We start from the raw sequence: 22603 nt of genomic DNA, 5'->3' as shown, positions 1-22603 counted from the left end.
CGAATAAATAATAAATAATAATAATAAATCAAGACTTGGAGAGAGCAATGTGTTCTATCTTTAGAAGGCATTCCTTCTGAATAGAACAAGAAATCTGATGTTCAGAGTTTGTTGTGGGGATTTTGGTAGCTATGGGAGTGCAGGGGAGGGAACCAAGGCAAAAAGCCATCAAAGACATCTTTACTACTCAATTCTGTGCCCCGTTTACAAGGTTCTCTCAAAAAGACCTTCCCGACCACTACCCTGTCCTGTGGGACAAAGTCAAGATGTGCTCTATTGCCTTCCCACCATCACATTTAGTGGGGCTTCAGTGCAGTCATCCAGCTTCTTTCCAAGAACATAAACTGATTGAAAATTGCTGAATGTGGGGATCTAAGACTTCTTCTTAGTGCCTTGCAATCAATGTTGAGAAGCTGATATCCCTGCACCAAGCACACTCATCCCATTAAAACCATGAAGGCATAGCAGGTGAGATGCAAACATACCCTTTCATATTGCTAAAACAGCTCAATAAATTGGTTTACTTTTACTAGGTCATGTTTTATTTGTGAAGTACCTACAAGTGTTTGAAGTGTTAGAAGTTGTTTTGAATTTGCAGGAGATGGGCTATCAAGAAAGAGGTGTGTGTTCATATGTGTGGGGCAGGAACATTAGGGATGTGGCCTGGGAGCCAGGGGTCAGCAGCCTGAAAAAGTTTGGGAACCACTGATTTAGTTGAACCGATGTAGTAGTTACATAGTACCTGATAAGTTTGAAAATTGAAAGTGTTAAAAGAGGCTGATATTCTTTTTTCTAATGCTTATTTTTATGAGTTTAGATGGAGACAAGATCTGGCCGCCTTGTATTAGAGTGATTGTAATTAGATCACCAGTTCTGCAGATGGGATCTCTGTATATCATCACAGCTGTCAAACCTGCCACCATTGGAAGGTAACAGAAATCTGTGCTCTCATTTGCAACTATGGTTGTTGTCTGCCCTTGTGTACCTAGTGTGCTCATTTTACTTCAGTGTCTTCTAACAACTTTAGCTCAAGAGGTCCATAACTTTAGTGGGCCTGATACACATTTTGATTGGAAAAAATTAGCTGGTGAGACCTGTTTGTCTTAAAGGGGTTTGAAAAATTTAACAATCTTTACCTAACAAATCCAGGAAGAATTCAAAAATACAGCAGAATATATGTACAAGATATATTAGACTCTCCAATAGAAAGTAGTTTATCCAGAACAGACCACTGAACTATTTGTTCCAAAGGATTACAGTGGCTTGAAGTAAAGGTGGTGTTGAGGAACAGATTCTGAATAAAGGCAACATACTTTATGGCTCCTAATGTTTAGAAATTGATTCTGTACTGTAAAAGTATGAGACCTATCTTGAAAATTCCTCAGGACAAATTTTTTATCCCCCATGCTTTTCTGTTTCTATTTTAAGCCTGTAGGACACATCATTTTTATCGTTGGAGTTGATTGCTATCAATATGTGATGATACTCGGGTCTATATATCTTTATCCCAATCTCCTGTTGATGTAGTAAAGCTGCTGAAATAACTGCCTGGCTGCTGTGGTTAATTGACTAAGAGGGAACAAATTGAAACTAAACCCTAAATTGATAGATGTAGTGCTGGTTGAGCAGGCGGTGATAATGGACAGGTTATATTGGACTGAACAGTATTGCTGGAGACACATATTTGATCTAGATCAGTCCATTTTAAATGATCACATGATACAGCTATATTTACAATTCAGGTTTGAATATTGTTTTTATAAAAATCCCTGAAAATTTTATTTTTCAAAGTACTGAGAGTGCTTCATCAGAAATTCCTGTTCCATCTATAGAAGATTAATTCTCTTGACTGAGAACTCTGTAGCTATTGGTTTGAACTGATAGTATATGTATGCCTAAACTTTACTCTGCACATCCAGATAGCCTTCATTCTCCCAATTATGTCTTAAGTCTCTCATAGTATTTCTTCCTATGCCCATTAATTCTTGCGTGCCTTTACAGAGAAAAGGATATGGAACACACACTACAAATTCCAGAAGCTGGAGTTAGTAAGGTAATTATTTGACATTTGTACTGTGATCTGAGGAATTATTGAGTTGCTGTGTTTAAAAATTATCAGAATTCTTTTTTTTGGCAGTGTTAATAAGAGGAACATATTTTATATTAACTTTATTTTCTGATTAGTTTCATGCAGAAGTGTACTTCGATCACGAATTGCAGAATTATGTTCTTGTGGATCAAGGCAGTCAGAATGGAACTGTGCTTAATGGAAATCAAATACTGGAGGTGAGCACTGCAATCAAAATTACTATTGCCTAGCCTTCCCATTGTTGACCACCAGAAATCCACGTTCCCCTGTCCGAACATCTTTCTCTTTATTCCCTGTGTAGCCTCTTTTGCTGGATATTTATTGATCTTTCCCCAAAGATGATGTTCAGGCATATCTTATCAGTATTTACCTTTAGTTTAACTTTTAAAATGTCTTTGTTTGCTGTAGCCAAAAGCAAAAAGTGATCCTTATGTTCTGGAACATGGTGATGAAGTCAAGATTGGAGAAACTGTACTATCCTTTCATATACACCCTGGTAGTGAAACCTGTGATGGATGTGAACCAGGGCAAGTCAGAGCCCACCTTCGCCTTGATCAAAAAAGTGAATCTTCCAGTGAGTAAAAATTGTTGGTTATGAAAACAACATTGGCACTTTGCAAGAAAAATAGATTGATGTTAGGGAATACTGCAGTAAACCTACATTTAAGGAACCTTAAAGCAAATATGCAAGATTTAGTAATGAAAGTTTCTGAAGAATGTTTAGTTTTTGAATGTTAATTCTGCAGTATTGAAGTTTGGGGCAGCTTTTAACAAGACAAAAATGAAGAACCTTTTGTTCAAAGTCGTGTGCTTCTGTGTTAGCTATCTAAATCTAAGGCATTAGAGCTTTCAGACTTCATGATGTTATTTCTGTAGAATTAAATTACAATTTTTATTGCTCCATTTGCAATTAAATATCTGTTGTGAACACATATGTAATTAGAGGTTGCTAATTAGTAATCACAGAGCGTAGAGTGAGACCTGTCCTAGTTTTCGGTTGCCCCAGCCAAGAGAGTACAAGCAAAGAAAGGAGGGATTTGTTTATTTACTTTATAGTCCAAAAAACAGTGCAGAAAAAAATAATCTGGCATACCATAAATAATGTAAAAAACTGTATTACAACATTTAGAAAACAATACAATAAACTCTATTCCGTTAATTTAAAAAATTAATAACTTTTACACATTCTGCAGAATGGCCTTCCTAACACATAGGCATGCCATTTCACAAAAAGAAACACTTGAGAGTGGTCGAGGCTTTGGTCTAAGAATGTTGCTTCTCCCAGTACTCCCCTTCCCTCCTCCCTATGACAATGAGAGCAGACCCCAAGCCCTTGTGATATTACATTTTTGCATGAAAAGTAATAGCTGGTGTCCTACACACTGTTTCACACCATGTTTGCTCTAGTGATTTGGTGCACACTGTATGTGCACCAAATCACTTTCAGAGGACATTTGACACATGAGAAGTGGCACCTTGCTGAACCTCCCCATCTTTGCATTATGGGGAGGAATCTGGTGGAAAACTGCATGAAGAATGATGAAAGGGCAAATGGGGAGGGAATGCCAAGAGCCCTACTCTTAAGCGCCCCCCCCCCCCAGTTTGTTTCACTCTCAGTTTTAAATGAGAAGCCTCAGAGCAGGTGCTCTGTGGTCTGGCCTGGTTGTTTGGGGTGGGGTGAGGAGGCGGGAGAGGTTTGCTGGGCCATAGAGCTGCTGTTTCATGGCTTGGGCTGGCTGTTGGGGGTGGGGGGAATGCAGGAGGGCTTTTGAGGGCCCGCAGAGCAGTGGTGCCAAGGCCCTGCTGTTCTGCGAGCAAGGGGGAATCAAATGTTGGCCATGTTGGGGGAGGGTTCATTGTCACAACATTCAATTACTTAATGCTTTATTGTTTAGGATTATTTTTGAAACTTATACCCCATTCTATACAGTGGTCTCAGGGCAGCTTACAAAATTAAAACAACAATAAAAGCACATCAAATAGCCTCATATAAAATAATAACAAAAACACCATAAAACCAACTTACAGACTATTACCCACCCACCTATCCTCCCCCACCTCAGATCGGTAGCTTCTAGAGGAGGTATCGAGGGGGTTGGAGACCCAAGGCCTAATATAGGTCCTAATATATGGCTATTAGGACTTAAAATGAAAATAGCTGTCTGAAATTGGGCTGCAGTTACATTAAGACAATTAATTTGAAGTAGCAAACAGCTTGTCACTAGGATAGGCTTGTATAGGGATGCCAGCTGTTGTTAATTCGTGTCAACAAATTTCACCATATCACTTAGTTACATTCCTTTTTCCCCCTTGCTTGAATAATAATCTTTCTATTCCACTGGGATCTCTAACAGGATTGTTGTAGAGAAGACTTTTGAGCTGTCAAGTAAAATACTACATTATGAAGTATAATACCCCCAGCTGATTATTTTACCAGTATAATTATGAGCAATCTGCAGCTCAGCTCACGCCCTTCTTCCAGAATCTCCAAGTGGTACTTCAATCTTTCAACAATTCTGTTAATGTCAGTTAATCTACAAGTTAGTGATGTGCGTATCTGGGTATCACAGTTGATGGAGACTTTAAGCTTCTCATATCCAAACACAACAGCAGTCTAGTCATTATAGCATATTGGCTTCCTGCTCTATTTTTGATTTTGATTACACACAGATATTTAATGCTCAAGTGTATAAATAAATTAAAGTATTACCTTTGCTATAATGTGAACTGAGTATTTTTCTAAAATAATTCCCATCTATGTTGTTGTTGTTCTAACCATTTCTTGGCAGTTGGCCCTGCACTGACAAAAGAAGAGAAGGAGTTAAATAGAAGAAAAGTATTAAAACAAATACGTGTCAAATATGGTTTGCAGGTCAGTGTGTTGTATTTCGTCTGGTCTGATAAAAGATTAAATCTTGGGATCTGTGGCTTCTGAATATTTATAAGCTGCATTTTGCAACATAGTTGTGGAATCTGGGTGAATAAAGTGCAAATAAAGTATTTAATAGAACATGCTGGATTTCATTGAACTCTTGTAGTCAGTGCTTCCTGACATCTATAGCGAATGACAATTCGCTTGCATAGAAATGTCAGCCCAGTGTTTTAAGCTGCAGTGTCTCATGCTGTTTCTCCCTGGCACCTCCACATATATGCTGCTTTTCAAAATCAGCTTGGCAAGCCAGTATCCTGTGAATTGTTATACAGTGTTTTCCTGAAAATAAGAGAGGGTCTTATATTAATTTTTGCAACAAAAGATGCATTAGGGCTTATTTTCGGGATAGGGCTTATTTTCGGGGAAATATGGTACCAGGACTTATATTCAGGGAAATACGGTACATAAGTCATTAAGGCAGGCTCTTGGCAGCCTGCTGCTTCCTCCTTCACCACAAGCTGCATTCTGATCGACAGGGAGCACAGGGCATTGTCTGCGATTGTGATCTGCAACTGCCTTTAGGGCTTATTTTTGAAGGAGGGCTTATATTTTAAGCATCCTCCAGAAATCCTGAAAAATCAGAATAGGGCTTATTTTCGGGGAAACACAGTATCTATTTTTGAAAACTTTGTGTAATGAAAATGTCTTGTTCAGAAAGTGAAAGCTTACACAAATATTTTCCTGATTTGTGTTTGAAAAGAATGCAGAATATGAAAATGATAATGTGGTGAAAAATCGAAAGTACAAAGACAGAGCAGGAAAGCGCCGTGAGATGGTTGGGAGCGAAGGAACCTTTCATAGGGATGACGCTCCAGCTTCTGTACACGTGTAAGTAGGTTGTTCTGTGCTTCTCTGTTATTCCAAATCAGGTACTCTAGTTATGTCTTACCATAGCACAAAATACAAGGTACAACTATTCACCATGGAGATGCCCGTTTCTTCAGGCCACAAATGCTATTACTTCATTTGTCAAATACCCCAGAACACAGTATGTTTTTAGGCACTGATCTAAATAACTTCTTCAAAATGAATAGCCAGTGTAATTTGAATAGGACTGATGTGAAGCTGCCTTATACTGAGTCAGATCATTGGTCTATCAGAGTCAGTATTGTCTACGCCAGGGGCCAATTGGCCATGGTGGCAGGGACTGATGGGAATTGTAGTCCATGAACATCTGGAGAGCCACAGGTTGCAGACCCCTGGTCTACGCTGACTGGCAGCAGCTCTCCGGGATCTCAGGTAGAAGTGTTTCACGTTGCTGGCTGTTGTCATTAAGGTATCACCAGTTGCCAGATTGTCGTAATTTATGACCCCAGCAAGCCTCAGCTTGCCATGGTGCTGTAGTAATGCAACAGTTTTTTAAAATTCATTTGTCCTAACACTTTGTGGATGGGGCACCTTAAAAAATCAGAACTATGAGATTGCATTAATATTAGTTCAGTTTAATTACTGTGCAGCTATCTGGAAATATCCAGTTCTCTAAAGTATCTTGCTTGAGGTAAAAATATTTTAATACATAACATCTCCAGCAGTTTTGTACTTGGAGAATAATAGTAAAGCAGCCGTCATTTTTGTTTGAAGATCTCGCTACAGCTGTGTGATAAAGCAAGACTTGAATATAGACAAGGGGTTGGAGCCTGTCGAGCATAAACAAATGATTACACTTGCACAAGTTAACTCCTGCATGCACTCTCCTGCTGCTGCCCATTGCACTGCACCCAGGGGAAGCAGTAGACCCCCCCCCCCCCCCCCATACATGGAAGCAAAGTTGAGGGTTGAAAAAACCCTGCTTCCCTTTTCCACTGCTGAAGTGTCTTTGGCCCTTGAATCACAGGGTCACTACCCAAATGCAGTTTAACATAACATTTTTACAGTCACTATTAAAATACTGGAAACATTATTTCCCAACATAAATCTCTGTAGTTTAGCACCGTATGACAATAGCAACCAGTTCCCAGCAAGAGAAATCTGCACCGTGTAACCCTCTGTCATGCTTTTGCACCAAGTAAAATCTTTTTTTAATTGTTTAGGCTGTAGGAGAAGTAATTGTTTGTGCACTTGACAGTTTCTCAGAGATATTACAAATGAAAAAGCAAAATGGTGTTTTTTCCTGTAGTAATGGTGTGTTTACTTTTGTTTTTAAAGTGAAATTAGTGATAGCAACAGAGGTCATAAAATGTTGGAGAAAATGGGATGGAAGAAAGGTGAAGGACTTGGAAAGAGTGGTAGTGGAATGAAAGATCCGGTAGGTCTAATTCACTGTACACATAGCACAGAAAGTACACTAAAGTTAGTGCAATTGCACTAGGGGGTTGCTTTCTACTATTAATGCAGTCTTCATGGATTTGTAGGCGGAGGATTATGCTAATGAACTTGTTTTGCTCATGCATATTTGAACAACAGTCAATCATAGAAAGACGACAGTAGTCAGGGTAAACATAAACAGTGGCTGGAGGAGGAAACACTATACAATTAGCTGTAATGGATACTGACCATGATGACAATTTAAGTATGATGACAATTTAAATATGTCAAGAATGAGATAATGATCAAGAATTAAAAAGTGATATTTTGTTGTGTTTCCACAGGAATGTGGCAATGATCTGAAAAGTCATTGGTACTAGATACCCAATGCCCTAAGAACTCAAAATATGTTCACTATGCGTAGCTTTTCTATAGTAATGAATTTGGTAAAACCAAGACAGCTAACTTTTCATAGCTTAGACAAATTCTGCATCATGCTGTTATGACTAAGAGTGTTCGTAGTGAAGAAAATAGATTTGAGAGACATGAATAGATTTGTTGCAGTTGAGCTCTCAGAAAATAGAGCTATTGGTTAAATACCTGGGGAGAATTTTCAAACCAGAAGTGCAGTTCAGCAATTAACAAAACTGCTTAGGAACCCATGGTGCTTTCCCAGAAGTTGTTAAGACAGGGTTTTTTTCATAATTTAGATGCACACCTTATCTTTGATGCAGTATTTGAACTGGATGATAATCTGTTAGGTCTGTTGCACTAATGGCTTGCCTCAGTGAGACATGCTTTTAATTCCATGTTATGAAAGCATAGTTTTCCGATTTTATCATGATGCAATTATCATCAGGCTTGCAAGGTGTTAAAAAAGCGGAAATTCTTTAAAGTTATAAAATTGCATTATTATTTTTAAAAATCCACTGTCTGACAGATCACACTACAGCTTCACAGAAAACAAGCAGGCCTGGGTGCAAGTATTCCCATCTCAGCGGAAAACGTTCAAATGGTCAACACAAAGAACAAGAGGAACTGGGAAAAAGCAAGAGAGAGATTTGCTGAAAATTTCCAGGATCCAAAACCAGAGAAAAACGTATCAAAAAATCTGTCTTGGGTTAGAGAAACTGCAGAATGAGATTGTTCAGTTGAAATTACTAACCTGTTTAAATAGCTGGAGTTTATTTTATGGTAAAATGGGAGTTCAGTTATACGTAGTATAACAGTATATTCTACAGTTGGCTGGGCTGGCTGACTGGTTGAAATTCATTGTTTGGTTTATATGCTTTTTTTAAAGTAGCGTTAAACAGGAGGCATGCATGAATTAACAATACCCCAGCTCTTGACTAAGGGGATTTTGAGATGGAATTTTGAAATGTGGATAATTTAACAGTCATTTTACTTGCTTTGTGACTTTTCTTTATCCAGCTGGTCAATGAGTTGACATATTGATGTTTTGTTCTCAAGACTCATGAACTTTATATGAAATGATGCAAAAAAAAATTGCTGTGTATGTGTGTAAACACTTTTAGCAAAGCGAGCATCACTGGATGTAATATTGATATGCCTCATCTAGTTCTTATTGATAATTGTGAATATTTTCTAAGTGTTAGACAACATCCTATTTTAAATGGAGTACCAATTTATTTTTGGTGAAGATCAGTTGGCAGTGAGGGATTACTTTCTTCCATGAAGAACTTTAGTGTTGTATAGGTAGCTTGTATCACATATTGAACTAGCATGTTCAGAAACTGCTGTGATATTCAAAGCTGTTGCGCATGCTAAGAATGAGGTGATACTGCCCTCCCCCTTCAGAATCCTATGACTGAATGGTCCGTAATCTCAAATTTTCTATCTGTGGTTGGCTAATATGCAAGAACTCTAGCCAAATCTTTGCCATAAGTGCTAATATTCTGTATCAGGGGTCTGCAACCTGTGGCTCTCCAGATGTTCATGGACTACAATTCCCATCAGCCCCTGCCAGCATGGCCAATTGGCTGACTGGCCATGCTGGCAACGGCTGATGGGAATTGTAGTCCATGAACATCTGGAGAGCCACAGGTTGCAGACCTCTGTTCTGTATGCTTGGGGATTCTTGTATTCTGAAGCGATATACTCCAGAAGATCTGTACCACGTGCTGATTCTTAAGGTGTAGAAACCCTACGATGTAAACTGCCATTTACGATTTCCATCTTTAAGGCACTTCGCAGGCACTTGCAAAGCCACCTTGAAATTTACAGTACTATTCAGTGGATTAAATGTTATTAAATTAGAATTATTTATCAGCCTCTTGGGACCGTTCTGTATCCATTGCTGGCAATGGAATGTAAAGAATCTTGATGGTTCTTTTTCTTCTTTAGGGCAGAGGTCAAACACATGGTATTTATTGAAATGTTAATAAACACAATGCTTTGAAATGATGTGGAATGAGTCTTTATGCTGGACACTTGGAAGAATACATTACGTGACATTTTGTCCTGTTTTGCTATCTACACATTTTATGAGCCAGTCACTGAACACATATATACGGTACCTGGCTAACATCTCATTTAAAAATAAGGCCATTGTTTTAAAATATACTTTTGATTGAAGTTGCTCCTCCAGTTTTTCTACAGTTCCATATCTTCAGGGTCTAAGGCTTATTCTGGACAGGACAAATGTAACTTGGGGGTGGGGGGTTCACACAGGTTCTGTCCCCAAAACAAGTGTGCCTCATTTTATTTCCCTCAACCTGGAATTTTCAAAAATCGCTAAACCAGCGATCCTTTTGCAAAATCTTGGGTTGGAGCAGCTCCAGCATGAACAGCCAGGCAGGAGGCGTTTTATTTCCCTCCTTTCCACCATGCTTGCCACAGCAATACATTCATTATTGCCCTGCCATTGCAGGAAGGTCATTTTTATTTTGCATGTTGTACATGTACAGCAGAGCAGGTGCAGTCAATCATTGTGGGACAATTGGCCTGTTTCCCCACTCTTCCACATGAAGCCTGCTGGGTGACTTTGGGCTAGTCACAGTTCTTTGGAACTCTCTCGGCACCACTTACCTCACAAGGTGTCTGTTGAAGAGAGAGAAAGGGAAAGGAGTTTGAAAGGAATTTGTGAGTCTCCTTTGAGAAAAGCAGGGTATGAATTCAAACCAAACTCTTCCTCCTCTTCTGCTTATAAGTTTTCGGCTGATACTTTAAATTCACAATATGTCACCAGTTACTTAAACTCTATCTCATCTTATGCTTCAAAAAATTGAGCCAGTACAACCTATTAAAAGGGCTGAATTCACAAGTGTTAGTCAGGCCCTGCATACTGTAAAATACCAAATAGAACCCCTCCCATTTCATTAAAACTAATTAAATACTGGGAGGTACTGAGTCCAATAAAGCTTGCCAGATGGAGAAGTATGCAGGATCATGTAGAATACTTGCTAGCAAACATTCCTTAATTCCATGGTATTGTAATGTTGTAATTATTATTAGCAATGGATTTCAAGCCTCTTGACAGCTGCAATTTTGCAGATACAAACTCCTCATAGACAACTTTGAAGATAAGCAATTTAATACATTGCATTTTAGGAGAACTTTAACTTGCAGTTCGTGAAATTTGGCAAGAATTTTAAAAACCATAATGCAGACCTTTCTAAACTGCTTTACAGGTACTGATTAAAATAGAATGAAATCACAGAAAATGGCAGGGATTGAGAATTGAAGGAATTTCCTGTATTCCAGTTGATGGCACTAAAACTGGTATAGGTCTCATTAAGCCCCACTTAATAGTTATAAAAGTTAGGCCCAGATTTATTTAACATGGTTATTGTGGTTCGGAAAACGAAAGACTCTTCAAGTTCCATTTTAAACCTGGGTGATGACAAAGATCCCTACATGATCTCGGATTGCCTTGGATTCTCTATTCAAGTAATGTTGATATTGAAGACTTCTCTTGTGCTGTGGCTATCTTGATTGCCTTCAAGCCTTCACAGATTCCTATTTAAAAAACAAAAATAAGTGTGAACCTTTGCTAGTTTATTTCTGGTCTATAGCTTTGCTTGGTGAGTAGAGTTGGGTTTTGCTGTCATAGTCTTCTGTTGCCTTCATGAGTCAGTGAACCATCAGGAACATTATAAAGATAGGACTGGGGGACTGCACCAATAGGGGTAAATCAGTTTTTTTAAAGTGCCCTCTTCCATTAGCAGAAGTGCCCACAGAAAGCAGAAATCCACGCTTATAGATGCAAAAACCAGTGATTGCTCTTTATTCATAGTTTACTGAACCAAGCAGAAGTCTTAAATAAAGCTACAGGACCAGCTCCTTTAAACAAGCACTTTATATAATATAGAATGTGTGCAAACAGCAATATTATTCCCTCACTAGGTAGAGGAACACATTTTGCTTCTGCAACATTTTGATTTTGGAGGCTGTAACCAATAAAAAGCAATACTTTTTAACTGCCTTACTTTCTCAATCCTCCGGAAATAGTTGTAATTTGCAATTGTACACAAGATTAAAATACCTCTGTATAAGACTTTTCCACAAATATTAAGAATTTGTTCAAAAGCATATTACTTCACATTGGGTTATAACAAGAAAACATGATGCAACCAAAAATGTGTCGGTTCAATTTTTGGCCCCTAATGAAATGGCATCTTGACCATCTTGCTACTTCAATGTTGCCAAGGTACAACAAAAGTTGTGTGCCCCTTTAGAGAAAAGCATGTTTACTGTGGCCCAATGTTTCGTAAGTCAGAATCTGTTTTAGTATACAATAAACATTCATACAGCACTTCACAGATATTATTTTGTCATCACTAAAAACAACTTTTTTAGGAGTTCAGTACCACCCCCCCTACAATAGAAGTAAGGCAACCAGTACAGCTGTCTAAAGGTACCTAATACATTCATGGAAGACATGAGATTGGAACCACGGGTTTTTAAGTAGAAAAGCTTCCCCACCACCACCACCACCACCACCAAAAAAAAAATATCCAAATTCGAGGTGGGTACAGTCCGTTGAGTGCTGGAAGTCTCCACTAGACTTGAGATTCTGTATTGCTCAGTAAAACCACGTCAGAAAGCAGCTGCATCAATCGCCGAGAGACTGAGATAACAGGATGAAGCCACAAGGCGGAAAGCCTCCCGTTTACAACGTAAGGCTACATATTTATTTAAGAATAGACCGCCGTGAAGTATTTTCTTATGCATAAGCCTTTACACGGATTTTTATACTGCATTCCTTGGAAACCGCCTTTATATTTTGTTTTGTTTTTTAAAATCGGAGTGTGTGATGGCTAAAAATGGCAAAGAAATGATACAGCCGAAGACGAGACGGCCAACAACTTACCAGGCGGTCACTTCTCCTTTCTCTCGGCCTGAGCTCCCAGCTTGATCAGACGTCATAGTTGTAGTCTTATTATCTTCCCTAACCCTTCTCGGGGCAAGTTTTACAATGCTGAGCAGGCGAGTCTTGGGCGTCGCGTCCACATAGCTCAGTTTTCTTCTAATAACTCTGGACGTTTGGACTATCTTCCAAATTGCCGTTTTATGAACGGACTATAAAGCAGCAGTTTTTACAAGCACGTGGGAAAAAGCAGTGTGAAAGTTCAGCATACCCTCCACACTACAAAGCAGCCATCTTTCTCTGCAGGAAAGGGGATGGAAAACTCTGCCACGTGGTTTTTCCTTAAAGGAGCAGGGCAGTTTTCTCTGAATTTTTTTTGTTTTGTTTAAATTCCCGAGCCAAAACACAGACGTCGCGCATGCTTGAATACCACATAGCCGAACTTGTTAAATCTCCTTTTCATTTCTTTAAGTCAGCAGTATGCAGCCTTTTAAAAATGGCATTAAAATTTGCAGAGAATTGGTTGTGGTGGGTTTTCCGGGCTGTGCGGCCGTGGTCTGGTGGATCTTGTTCCCAACGTTTCGCCTGCATATGTGGCTGGCATCTTCAGAGGTGTATCACCTGAGCTCTGATATCAGATACACAGTGGTGGAATCCAAAAAATTTAATAACAGGTTCCGATGGTGGTGGGATTCAAACAGTGGCGCCACCACATACACGCACCTCCAGTCCCTATTGGGCAGGGAGGTTGCTTTAGTATCCCCTTCTTGGTGCTCAATAAAAATTAGTAACCACTTCTAGAGAAGTGGTGAGAACTGGTTGGATCCCACCTCTGCAGATACACCCCTGAAGTCGCCAGCCACAGATGCAGGCGAAACGTTAGGAACAAGATTCACCAGACCACAGCAACACAGCCCAGAAAGCCCACCAGAACCAGTTGAATCCGGCCGTGAAAGCCTTCGACAATACTTTGCAGAGAATGTTCCTTATATGATTTAACTAATGTCTCCAAGGGCTTAGTCCCAATTATGCTGAAGCACAAAGAATGTGCTCCTTCAGTTGAAAGAAAAATGACAACTACAAATGCACTGTTTTATTTGGGTGCTGTGTGGTTTCCGGGCTGTATGGCCATGTTCTAGCAGCATTCTCTCCTGACGTTTCGCCTGCATCTGTGGCTGGCATCTTCAGAGGATCCTCTGAAGATGCCAGCCACAGATGCAGGCTAACCAAGCCAGGAGAGAACTACTAAATACTCCTTAACCTGGAAACCCTACAACACTAATATTCCGCCGTGAAAGCCTTCGACAATACACTGTTTTATTCTTTCCAGAATATGGATTTCAGTTTTTCTCAGAATAAACAATAGCCCCCTCTCCTGTAAACATCCTTTGTATTCTGCTGTGCATGTAAAATGTAAAATGTTTTATTGGCTGAAATGCTTATGGGTGAAAGTATTAGCCTTAAACAATAATGTCCAAATTTTAAAGTTATCCCTGTGTCAGATAGTTTTCACCAGAGCTAATGGCTCATTGGGCACTGCTGTAAAGATATTTTCAAAGATAACATCTCGCAAACATAACAAAACTGTTATATTAGAGATGTCAGGAAAGACAGGTGTTAGAATACACACTCAAGCCACCCTGAGTAACTTTCAAAAACATCTTGTCGATTGTGCTTTTCCTAGAACTATAATAATGCCAATGTTGCTTTGATTGGCACTTGAAGGATGAGAACCATTTATCCTGTAGTCAAAACATCTCCTGGATTCCAGAATGTACAAGGTATCACATAGGATCAAGCTGGCATCTGAATGACTCTGTTGCCTCATTTTAATGTAAAATCTGCACCCAGGGGAGGTACCAAGGTGCAGATCCTGAATTGTTTGAGTAAGGTATTCATATGTTCTGGCATGTGCAGGAAGGGTCTATCTGACCTCACCAGGAGCCTGTGATGACTTTATGATTCTGCAAACTGCACAAATCCTGGAAATCAATTATATTCGGGGCTTCTGCCTTTATTGGAAATTGGTGCTGCAGCAACAATAAACCATTCCTTTTATTTTACCCTCCCCTTTGCCTCTTGAATGTTGATTGGGCCAGGGCTCAGGAGACCTCAATTGATGTTAATCCCTAGACACATCAAAGATAGCCTCTGGAAAAGTAATCCTAAATTCTGGAATAATAAAGATAAAGACAGTCCCTATCAGTTGGCTTTGTCTGTTGCCGGCTGCATGCATCCCTATCAGTAACACCCAAGGTCAGGAGAGGAGGGAGCCAAGGCTAAGAGTCACCCGAGAGTCAGCAAAGTCATCTTTATTACTCAATTTCTGGGCCCATTTACATGGTTCTCTTGAAAAGATCCTGTATCAAGATGTACTTTATTACGCCCCCAACATCATATTTAGTAGAGTGGGGCTTCAGTTCAGGCACCCAACTTCTTTCCAAGCACAGAAACAAGCTAAAAATTACTGAATGTGGTGAAATAAGAATTCTTCTTAGAGCCTGATGTTGAGAAGCAGATATCCCTGCACCAAGCACATCCATCCCAATAAAACTGTGAAGACATGACAGGTGAGATGCAAACATACCCTTTCATATTGCTAAAACATCTCAATAAATTGATTTACTTTTATTAGGTCATGTTTTATTTGTGAAGCACATGCATGCGTTTACAGTGTTAGAAGTTGTTTTGAATTTGCAGTTGACCTAATACCAAGAAAGAGGTGTGTGCTTATGTGTGTGTGTCGGGGGCACTAGGGATGTACCCTGGGAACCAAGGGGTTTGGGATCCACTGACCTAGTTCATGTTCCCATTTGCACATGCTCAGAAAACTATATAACCAGTAAGGCAAAAAGATGAGAGATGCAACATATTCAACGCTCTAAGAGCCCCATCCAGAGGTGGGGACCGAATCTGTTGGTGGAAACGGCATGCAGCTGTATTGACAGATTCACCCTGCCCAGGGCAGTTACCCTGGTAGAGGAGTGATTCCACTGGCATGCAACCACCAACAACCCCGCCCGACGCTGTGACGCAGCATTAGAACGCAGCACTGGACATGATGCCAGCATCCCAGTGCCGCTACTGGCATAGCAGGGGCAGGAGTGTGGCCAGGGAAGAATTACATAGTGTTATGCCGGCGACCAGAAATCCAGACGTATATTGCCCTTCAGGACGGCATAAGTCTATTGAACCCCATAGAGGCTTCCCGATGGTGCGGAGGCTTTCTCACTTTTCGAGCCTTCCCATGCCACTGGAAAACCTGTTTGGAAGTGGCAGCCGGCCGCAGCCAGGCACCAATCTCTTCAATGGGGCTGCCCTGCAACAGACCTTGGCTATCATTTTTGAATTTGCATCATGAAGTTCAAATAATAGATATTCCACAGTAACTCTTTTAATGAAGAAATTAAAAAATTGGATAATGTATAAAATTAAATAAGAGTAGCTGCTGACATCAGACTGGCAGTTCTTGCCGACTTCTGTACACTGCTGGACTAATATCCTCATAACACTGGTATAATATCATAATTGTGGTGGTGTGGTGTTGTTGGCATGATGTTGTGTATGTCCCATAAGCTTTTATTTGCTGGCTCAAAAATGATTAGCATCTGGGTGAAAAATAATCACATGTTGACCACAGGTTTTTGTCTTCTTCATACACTGAATAAAGCAGTTTTCAATCATTACAGACATTGGACACATTTTATATAGAGGGTTAGTATTTCATCTCTGTACTAAAAAAAGAGCAAAAGTTTCTATTTTCTGAAGCTAATTCATAACATTTTGCACACTATCATTCCCTGCTTGGTGTATATGGCAGGGTTGCACAAAGTAGGATGCATAAATGAATTCTATTTTCCTATTGCTGCTATTGTTCTGGAATGTAACTTCTGCTCTTTTGGAAACTCATGCAGTTCCACAATGTTTCGTAATTAAATACATTAGTCCAACTTCAGTGACTTCCATACTGTGTACTACTTGCGTCTAGATTGATTCAGGCTCCCTATTTTCTACTATACTCTGATGTGTTCTGCAAAATGAAAGACAACTTGCTATGAAATTGAATTTTTTTAAAGTGATTTTTTTCTAATTTAGCTTCTCTGATCATGTTTTCCAATTCCTTTCCAATTTCACATCTCTCTGTGCTCTTGATTTTTCCCCTTCTCCCTCCACTGCCTTATTGCTGCATGTTAGTATCTTTCTCCTGGAAAAACAGCGAAAGCAGTAAATGTTTTTGTTGTTGCCTGGATCTGCATTATTAAACAAGCTTTGTGCAGACTAAGCAGGAAATGAAATGTGCCTGGCAATTCCTTTCACAGAGGGCAGCCTGACTCACATCTTGACTATAATAGTATTACCACATGAGAGCCAGTGCACCTAAGCACATTGGACTTAGAGACATTTCACACTTCACGGGGCAATTGTATATGCCAATGTCATGGTAATACAAGTGTCATACTTATATTTCCAGCATTAAACATGTTAGGTGTGAAGGGCAACTGCATGTCCTTATATAGGTAGAAGATACATATGGGAGACCCTGTACTCTTTCCCCCTAATGTTAACTCTCAGTAACCTCCTGTTCAACTATTAAGGCTTGTCAAAACACCACTTTGTTTTAATTTCATCACAACAATACAAGTACATGAAGACTTGAAATGTCCTTGTTTTAATTTCATCAGCATTGCCCAAAATTCATCAAGTCTTGGGCTCTCCCAGGTTTTAATCCCATCAAATCATTTCCAACAGCATTGTCCAGAGGGTCCATTTTTCCTGTAACTAGACCCCCTCCCAAAACCCATGGCAAATTGCACTTGACCCCAATGTCATTTTTCCTGCCAGAAGCACTGGCTGTTTCCTCCACTGTCCTTAGACCGTTCCATTTCGGGAACGGTAAATATTGCCCTCCCAACACCCCAACTCTCTTCCTGTTATCACTCTTCTCCATATATTTTCAAGGCTTCTTAAATTCTGTGTGCTTGTGAGTGTATTTTATTTTTTTAATCCCTTAATAAAGTTGTACCCCTTTCGGTTTCAGACCTGGTTTCGAATGGATTTCTTAGGGGAGTGATTCTGTATAAACTGGTGGAGATCCGCTACTCACTTCTTACATTACCAATATTTTTCCAGCTAATTCCCCCAACTAATTAACCGATCAGATCAGACAAATTCCGGTAGACTGATTTGACAGCACATACATACACATGCACCTCTTCCTGAGCTGAGGCCTGACGGTTGGGACTGCTGAAGAAAGGACTCTAAACGGTGTGCCCACCCTGGACTCCAGCCTATAGGAATAATAAAAGCCTGACATTGCAATAGTATTTTTGCCATCTCAACATAGAACAAGTATGAGATTCTTATGCTTGTATATATGTCAGCATCATACTCATACAACCCTCCACTGCTGCTAGACTGGGGAGGGTGGGAGTGGGGACTGGGGTTATTTTAGTGTGATTTTGATTGCTGTTTTGTTATGTTTTATTTATATTTGATTGTGGTTTTTATTTTTTTTCTAACCTTTGTGTAGGCCACCTAGAAATGCTAGTATGAAACAGGGTATAAATGTCATGAATAAATAAATTGGCCCTGTTGATTTGATGTGAAATGTAGTTGTTTGGATAATAATTTTGCGGGTGGCATGTAGAAGTGAAATGCACAACAAAAGTATTGCAGGAAGTTAAAGGGTTATGTGGAGAAATTAATTCCCTTTTGGGGCTACAAAATGCCTGTATTCATTTTACAAAGTTTCTCTGCCAGCACAAGAATAGGAAACAGGACAGGATTGTCCTAGCACCGACAATCTGTTGATGGCTCTTCCAAGGACCCAGTACTTATGGCTTGGTTATGCAAATACTTATAGCTGTGTGCATTTAAAATACCATTAAGTTGCAATGGATTTATGGCAAGATATATTTAGAGGTGGTTTCCCATTGTCGCGTCAGCACAGCAATCTTGGACTTCCCTGGTAATCTTCCATCCAAAAAATAACCAGGGCTAAACCTGCTTAGCTTTCAAGATCTGATAAGATTGGGCTAGCCTGGACTTTCTACGTCAAGGCTTCTAGCTAGCAAAGAACTTGAAGATACCAAATTCTTGGCCAAGGTGGCACATATGGGCCACTCTGTGGACTTTTGCTAGCATAGCTTTATGTTTTAATCTGGTACTTGGAGGAGGGAGGGGAGTCCCAGGCAGAGGCATCTTAGGGAGCTGACTAATTCCTGCTTTCCCCATTAGCACAGATGGTTGCTACTGATGGGGTCCATGGCATTGCCGAACTGGTGCCTGGTTTTAGCCCAGCGACAGCAGGGGGCTATGCCAGCATATCTCCAAAATAAACCAACCTAGCAGCTGGTCAGCTCCCCCCGCTCAGGACTGTGGTGTTAGTACTTTACAGTTCTTTTTCAATCTATCTGATTGATTGATTGATTGATTGATTGATTGATTGATTGATTGATTGATTGATTGATTGATTGATTGATTGATTGATTGATTGATTGATTGATTGATTGATTGATTTATATGCCACCCTTCCCCTTAAGGGTCAAGGTGGCTTCCATCAGATAAAACCCAATAATTTACAAATGCAATCAAATACAATACATTACAAAAATTTAAAACTGTTAAAATCCTAAATCTAACGGATGGCAATTAAAAATATCAATTTACTATGCCTGTTCTCATATATAACAAACAATATAACAGTAGTGGGAAAGGGAGTGGAAAGGAGGGAGGCCAAATGGATGGAAATCACTGATTAAACCATAGCTGCCTCAACCATAAGCCTGGCAGAACAGCTCTGTCTTATAGGCCCTGCAGAATTGCATGAAGTCCTGCAGAGCCCAGGAATTATTAATGTATTCCACCAGACTGGGACCAGGGCTGAGAACACCCTGAGCCTGGTTGAGGCCAGCCAGACCTCTTTCAGGCCAGGGATCACCGATAGATTATTGTTGTTTGGCTGTTGTGGGTTTTCTGCAGAGGCGTTCCTCCCATTGGGCAAAGTGGGCAGTTGCCCTGGGCGCAGCCCTGTGGGGGGCGCAAAAACTGCAGGTTCGTTTGTGGGATTTTTTGTATTTTCAGTGTTTTTCCATTTTTGGCCTGCAGAGGGCGCAGTTTTTAGGCTAGCAGCACCAAAATTTCAGGGATGTTTCGGGAGACTCTCCTGATGCTATTACCCAGGTTTGGTGAGGTTTGGTTGTGGGAGTCCAAAGTTATGGACTCCCAAAGGTGGTGCCCCATCCCCCATTGTTTCCAATGGGAGCTAATAGGAGATAAGGCTACACCTTTGAGGGTCGATAATTTGGGACCCCCTGAACCAAACTTCACCAAACCTGGGAGGCATCATCAGGAGAATCTTTTACTGATACCACCCAGGTTTTGTGAAGTTTGGTCTAGGGGGTCCAAAGCTATGGACTCCCAAAGGGGGTGCCCCGTCATCCATTGTTTCCAATGGGAGCTAACAGAAGATGGGGGCTACACCTTTGAGGGTCCATAACTTTGGACCCCCTGAACCAAACTTCACCAAACATGGTTGGTATCGTTAGGAGAGTCTCCTAAAGTTACCCTGAAAGTTTGGTGCTGCTAGATTAACAATTGTACCCCTGACAGCAGGCACCTCCCAAATTTCCCCAGATTTTCTTTTTAAATCCCCCGGCCTTTGACATGGATTTAAAGGGAGAATCTGAGGTCCCCAGTTTAAACATTGAAAGTGATGCTGTTTCAGGGTGGGGGAGAATCAACCCCAAAATAGCATCACTTTCAATGTTGTTTAAACTGGGAATCCCAGATTCTCCCTTTAAGGTGGATTTAAAAGGAGAATCTGAGCTCCCTAGTTTAAACACCATTGAAAATGATGCTGTTTGTGGGTGGATTCCAGCATCACTTGTTTAAACTAAGGAGCTCAGATTCTCCTTTGAAACAATGAAAGTGATGCTGTTTCCCCCAATCGCGGGGACTGGATACAACACCATAAATTGTTTTCATAGCAGTAATAAAACATTTTGAAAGCATTTTGAAAATGTTTTCAAAAAATTATTTCTGCTGTGTGGCATGGCTTATTGCTGTGTTCAGATTTGTGAGTTGGGGCATGTTCTATAATGTGATGGTGACTTTGAAACAACCTGGTGTAACAAATCATTGCTTGGTCACAGTAGGGGGAGGGTGGCTGCCCATGGGGGGCGCCAAACTCCAGTTTGCCTAGATAAGCCACTGGGCGTAGCTACGAGGGTGGGGTGCGCGTTGCATTGGGCATGCGCCTGGGGGGCATCAAACTCAGGTTTTGCCCAGGGCTCCAGTTTGCCTAGTTACGCCACTGGTTTTCTGGGCTGTGTGGCCATGGTCTGGTAGTTTTTGCTCTAAACATTTTGCCCGCATGTCTGACCGGCATCTTCAGAGTTATGCAACAGTGAGATGTATCTTTTGCCATGGCAGATTATTATTTGCTCTTCAAGGGACATTTTGGAAGAGGCAGTCCTGCTGTTATTTTTAATGTTCAATGAAGATTAAAATTCAACTGCTGTCTCCTTCACTGGCTGCTATTCCAAACACTTGCCTGAAGTATTACCCACATTTGTGCCCCTTCCAGCAAAGACCAAAGATCCTTTAATTCAGGAGTCTGAAAATACCTGTGAAAGTTCCCGTGTACCCCAGGCACTCCAGGTAACAGCTGCATGAGTATGGCTGGTGCTAGGTGAGCAAGCAGTCAGGCAATGGCTCTTGTCCAAAATGGGATGTATTGTCTTCATGAGCGAGATGTCCATGCCCAATATATCACTGATTTGCAAAATACTTGGGTGGGAAATAGATATAGCTGCACATTCATCATTTCCCCTCTGTTCCCATGGTTTTTCATTTAGTGTTCTCATTCTAATTAGAGACCAGCTGTTAACAGCTGTAAGGGATTGGGGTTTTCTTTGGGGTTTTCCTCCATTCCTACACCCAGACCAAGAAAAGAAAAATGTATAGCAAGTAACAAATATCATGTGGGGCTTAAAAAAATAAACAGTTGATCAAGTTCCAATTTTATTAATTTCTTTCCATTTCAATCCTCATAATCTCTATGCATCACTCTGGTGTGCTTTTCGGTATTGACACTATACATATAAGCTTTCCCAAGTGACTGAAGCTTAAGATATATTGCTTGCAAAATGCCTCAAAGTTATGCAATCAGATCATCAAAAGAAAGTCACCCAGAAATTGGTGGCCAGGAAAATTAGGAATACAGGAGCCACTGGAGAATAAATAAGATTAGATGAGTGAAGGGTACACAGTTCCAGGAAAAACAATAAAACAGATAACCAACTGTGTATATAAATTATAACACAAAATCATTCCCAAAACACGTACTCTCTACTAGGCAGTCACAGTAGAAATGATCACAATTCCATTGAATATACTCAAGCAACTGTATCTATAACGTCCAACTTGTAAATTTAGTGACAAATTGCAACATATATGCAGCCAATCATAAACATATGATAAAAGACGTAAGCTCCTATTTTCTATGTGGAAGAATTCCCATTTTGCTCGCTTTTTAAATCTCTTCCACGGATATTGAGTGTCTCTTACCATTCTTAATATTAAATTATTAAATCAATTCTTCATATTAAATTATTTTTATTTTGTTAAAATTTAGATATCATTTATCCACCCTGTTTCTGTCCTTGCATGCTTTTGTGAAAGAACTAAGCACAGGAAAAATGCCACATTCTAATTATGTTAACAAGAACCGCCTGCATTAAGATTGAAGCAGTAACGGCATTGAAGGAGCTCCCAAAATAAATGCTTTAAATTATTCCAAGTCTAATTCAAGATGGTAGTGTGGTGTTTACCATTAAAACCTTTCATGGTCTTAAGGCCCACATACTTGAAAGATCCTTTTTCCTGTGAGTCCATGGCAAGAGACAGTTTTGCTCAATTCAGCTTTTCATTCTTCTGAGTCCTGGAGGAGTACATTGTGCTGCTACCCACTCATAGGTTTTTCTTTGGTCAATCCAATATTGTAGAT

At 40.1% G+C, this 22603-nt stretch overlaps 1 protein-coding gene, 1 long non-coding RNA gene and 1 other non-coding gene across 5 annotated transcripts in view; 1 reads left to right on the top strand and 2 right to left on the bottom strand.

Annotated features, from left to right (window-relative positions):
* AGGF1 (angiogenic factor with G-patch and FHA domains 1) overlaps nucleotides 1–9686 on the top strand; it is a 28110-nt gene extending 18424 nt beyond the window's left edge. For all 3 annotated transcript variants that reach the window (XM_048502888.1, XM_048502886.1, XM_048502889.1), the window contains exons 7-14: nucleotides 818–929; nucleotides 2002–2053; nucleotides 2185–2286; nucleotides 2498–2663; nucleotides 4879–4961; nucleotides 5722–5849; nucleotides 7167–7266; nucleotides 8206–9686. In XM_048502888.1, the coding sequence (XP_048358845.1) occupies nucleotides 818–929; nucleotides 2002–2053; nucleotides 2185–2286; nucleotides 2498–2663; nucleotides 4879–4961; nucleotides 5722–5849; nucleotides 7167–7266; nucleotides 8206–8406 (944 nt within the window). In that variant the 3' untranslated portion in view covers nucleotides 8407–9686. The remainder of the gene's footprint in view (nucleotides 1–817; nucleotides 930–2001; nucleotides 2054–2184; nucleotides 2287–2497; nucleotides 2664–4878; nucleotides 4962–5721; nucleotides 5850–7166; nucleotides 7267–8205) is intronic.
* Nucleotides 9687–10440: 754 nt separating this feature from the next.
* LOC125436167 lies at nucleotides 10441–12902 on the bottom strand. Its single transcript, XR_007245010.1, has 2 exons — nucleotides 12598–12902; nucleotides 10441–11243 (listed from the first exon to the last, which is right to left on the bottom strand). It is a non-coding gene; the product is annotated as an uncharacterized LOC125436167 (long non-coding RNA).
* On the bottom strand, nucleotides 11594–11728 carry LOC125437359. Its single transcript, XR_007245198.1, has one exon. It is a non-coding gene; the product is annotated as a small nucleolar RNA SNORA47 (small nucleolar RNA).
* Nucleotides 12903–22603: the final 9701 nt, after the last annotated feature.

Source organism: Sphaerodactylus townsendi, linkage group LG07, assembly GCF_021028975.2.
Source record: "Sphaerodactylus townsendi isolate TG3544 linkage group LG07, MPM_Stown_v2.3, whole genome shotgun sequence".
Classification (NCBI taxonomy): domain Eukaryota; kingdom Metazoa; phylum Chordata; class Lepidosauria; order Squamata; family Sphaerodactylidae; genus Sphaerodactylus; species Sphaerodactylus townsendi.
The sequence above is the reverse complement of the archived record's forward strand: the minus strand, read 5'-3'. Positions and strand labels throughout refer to the sequence as shown.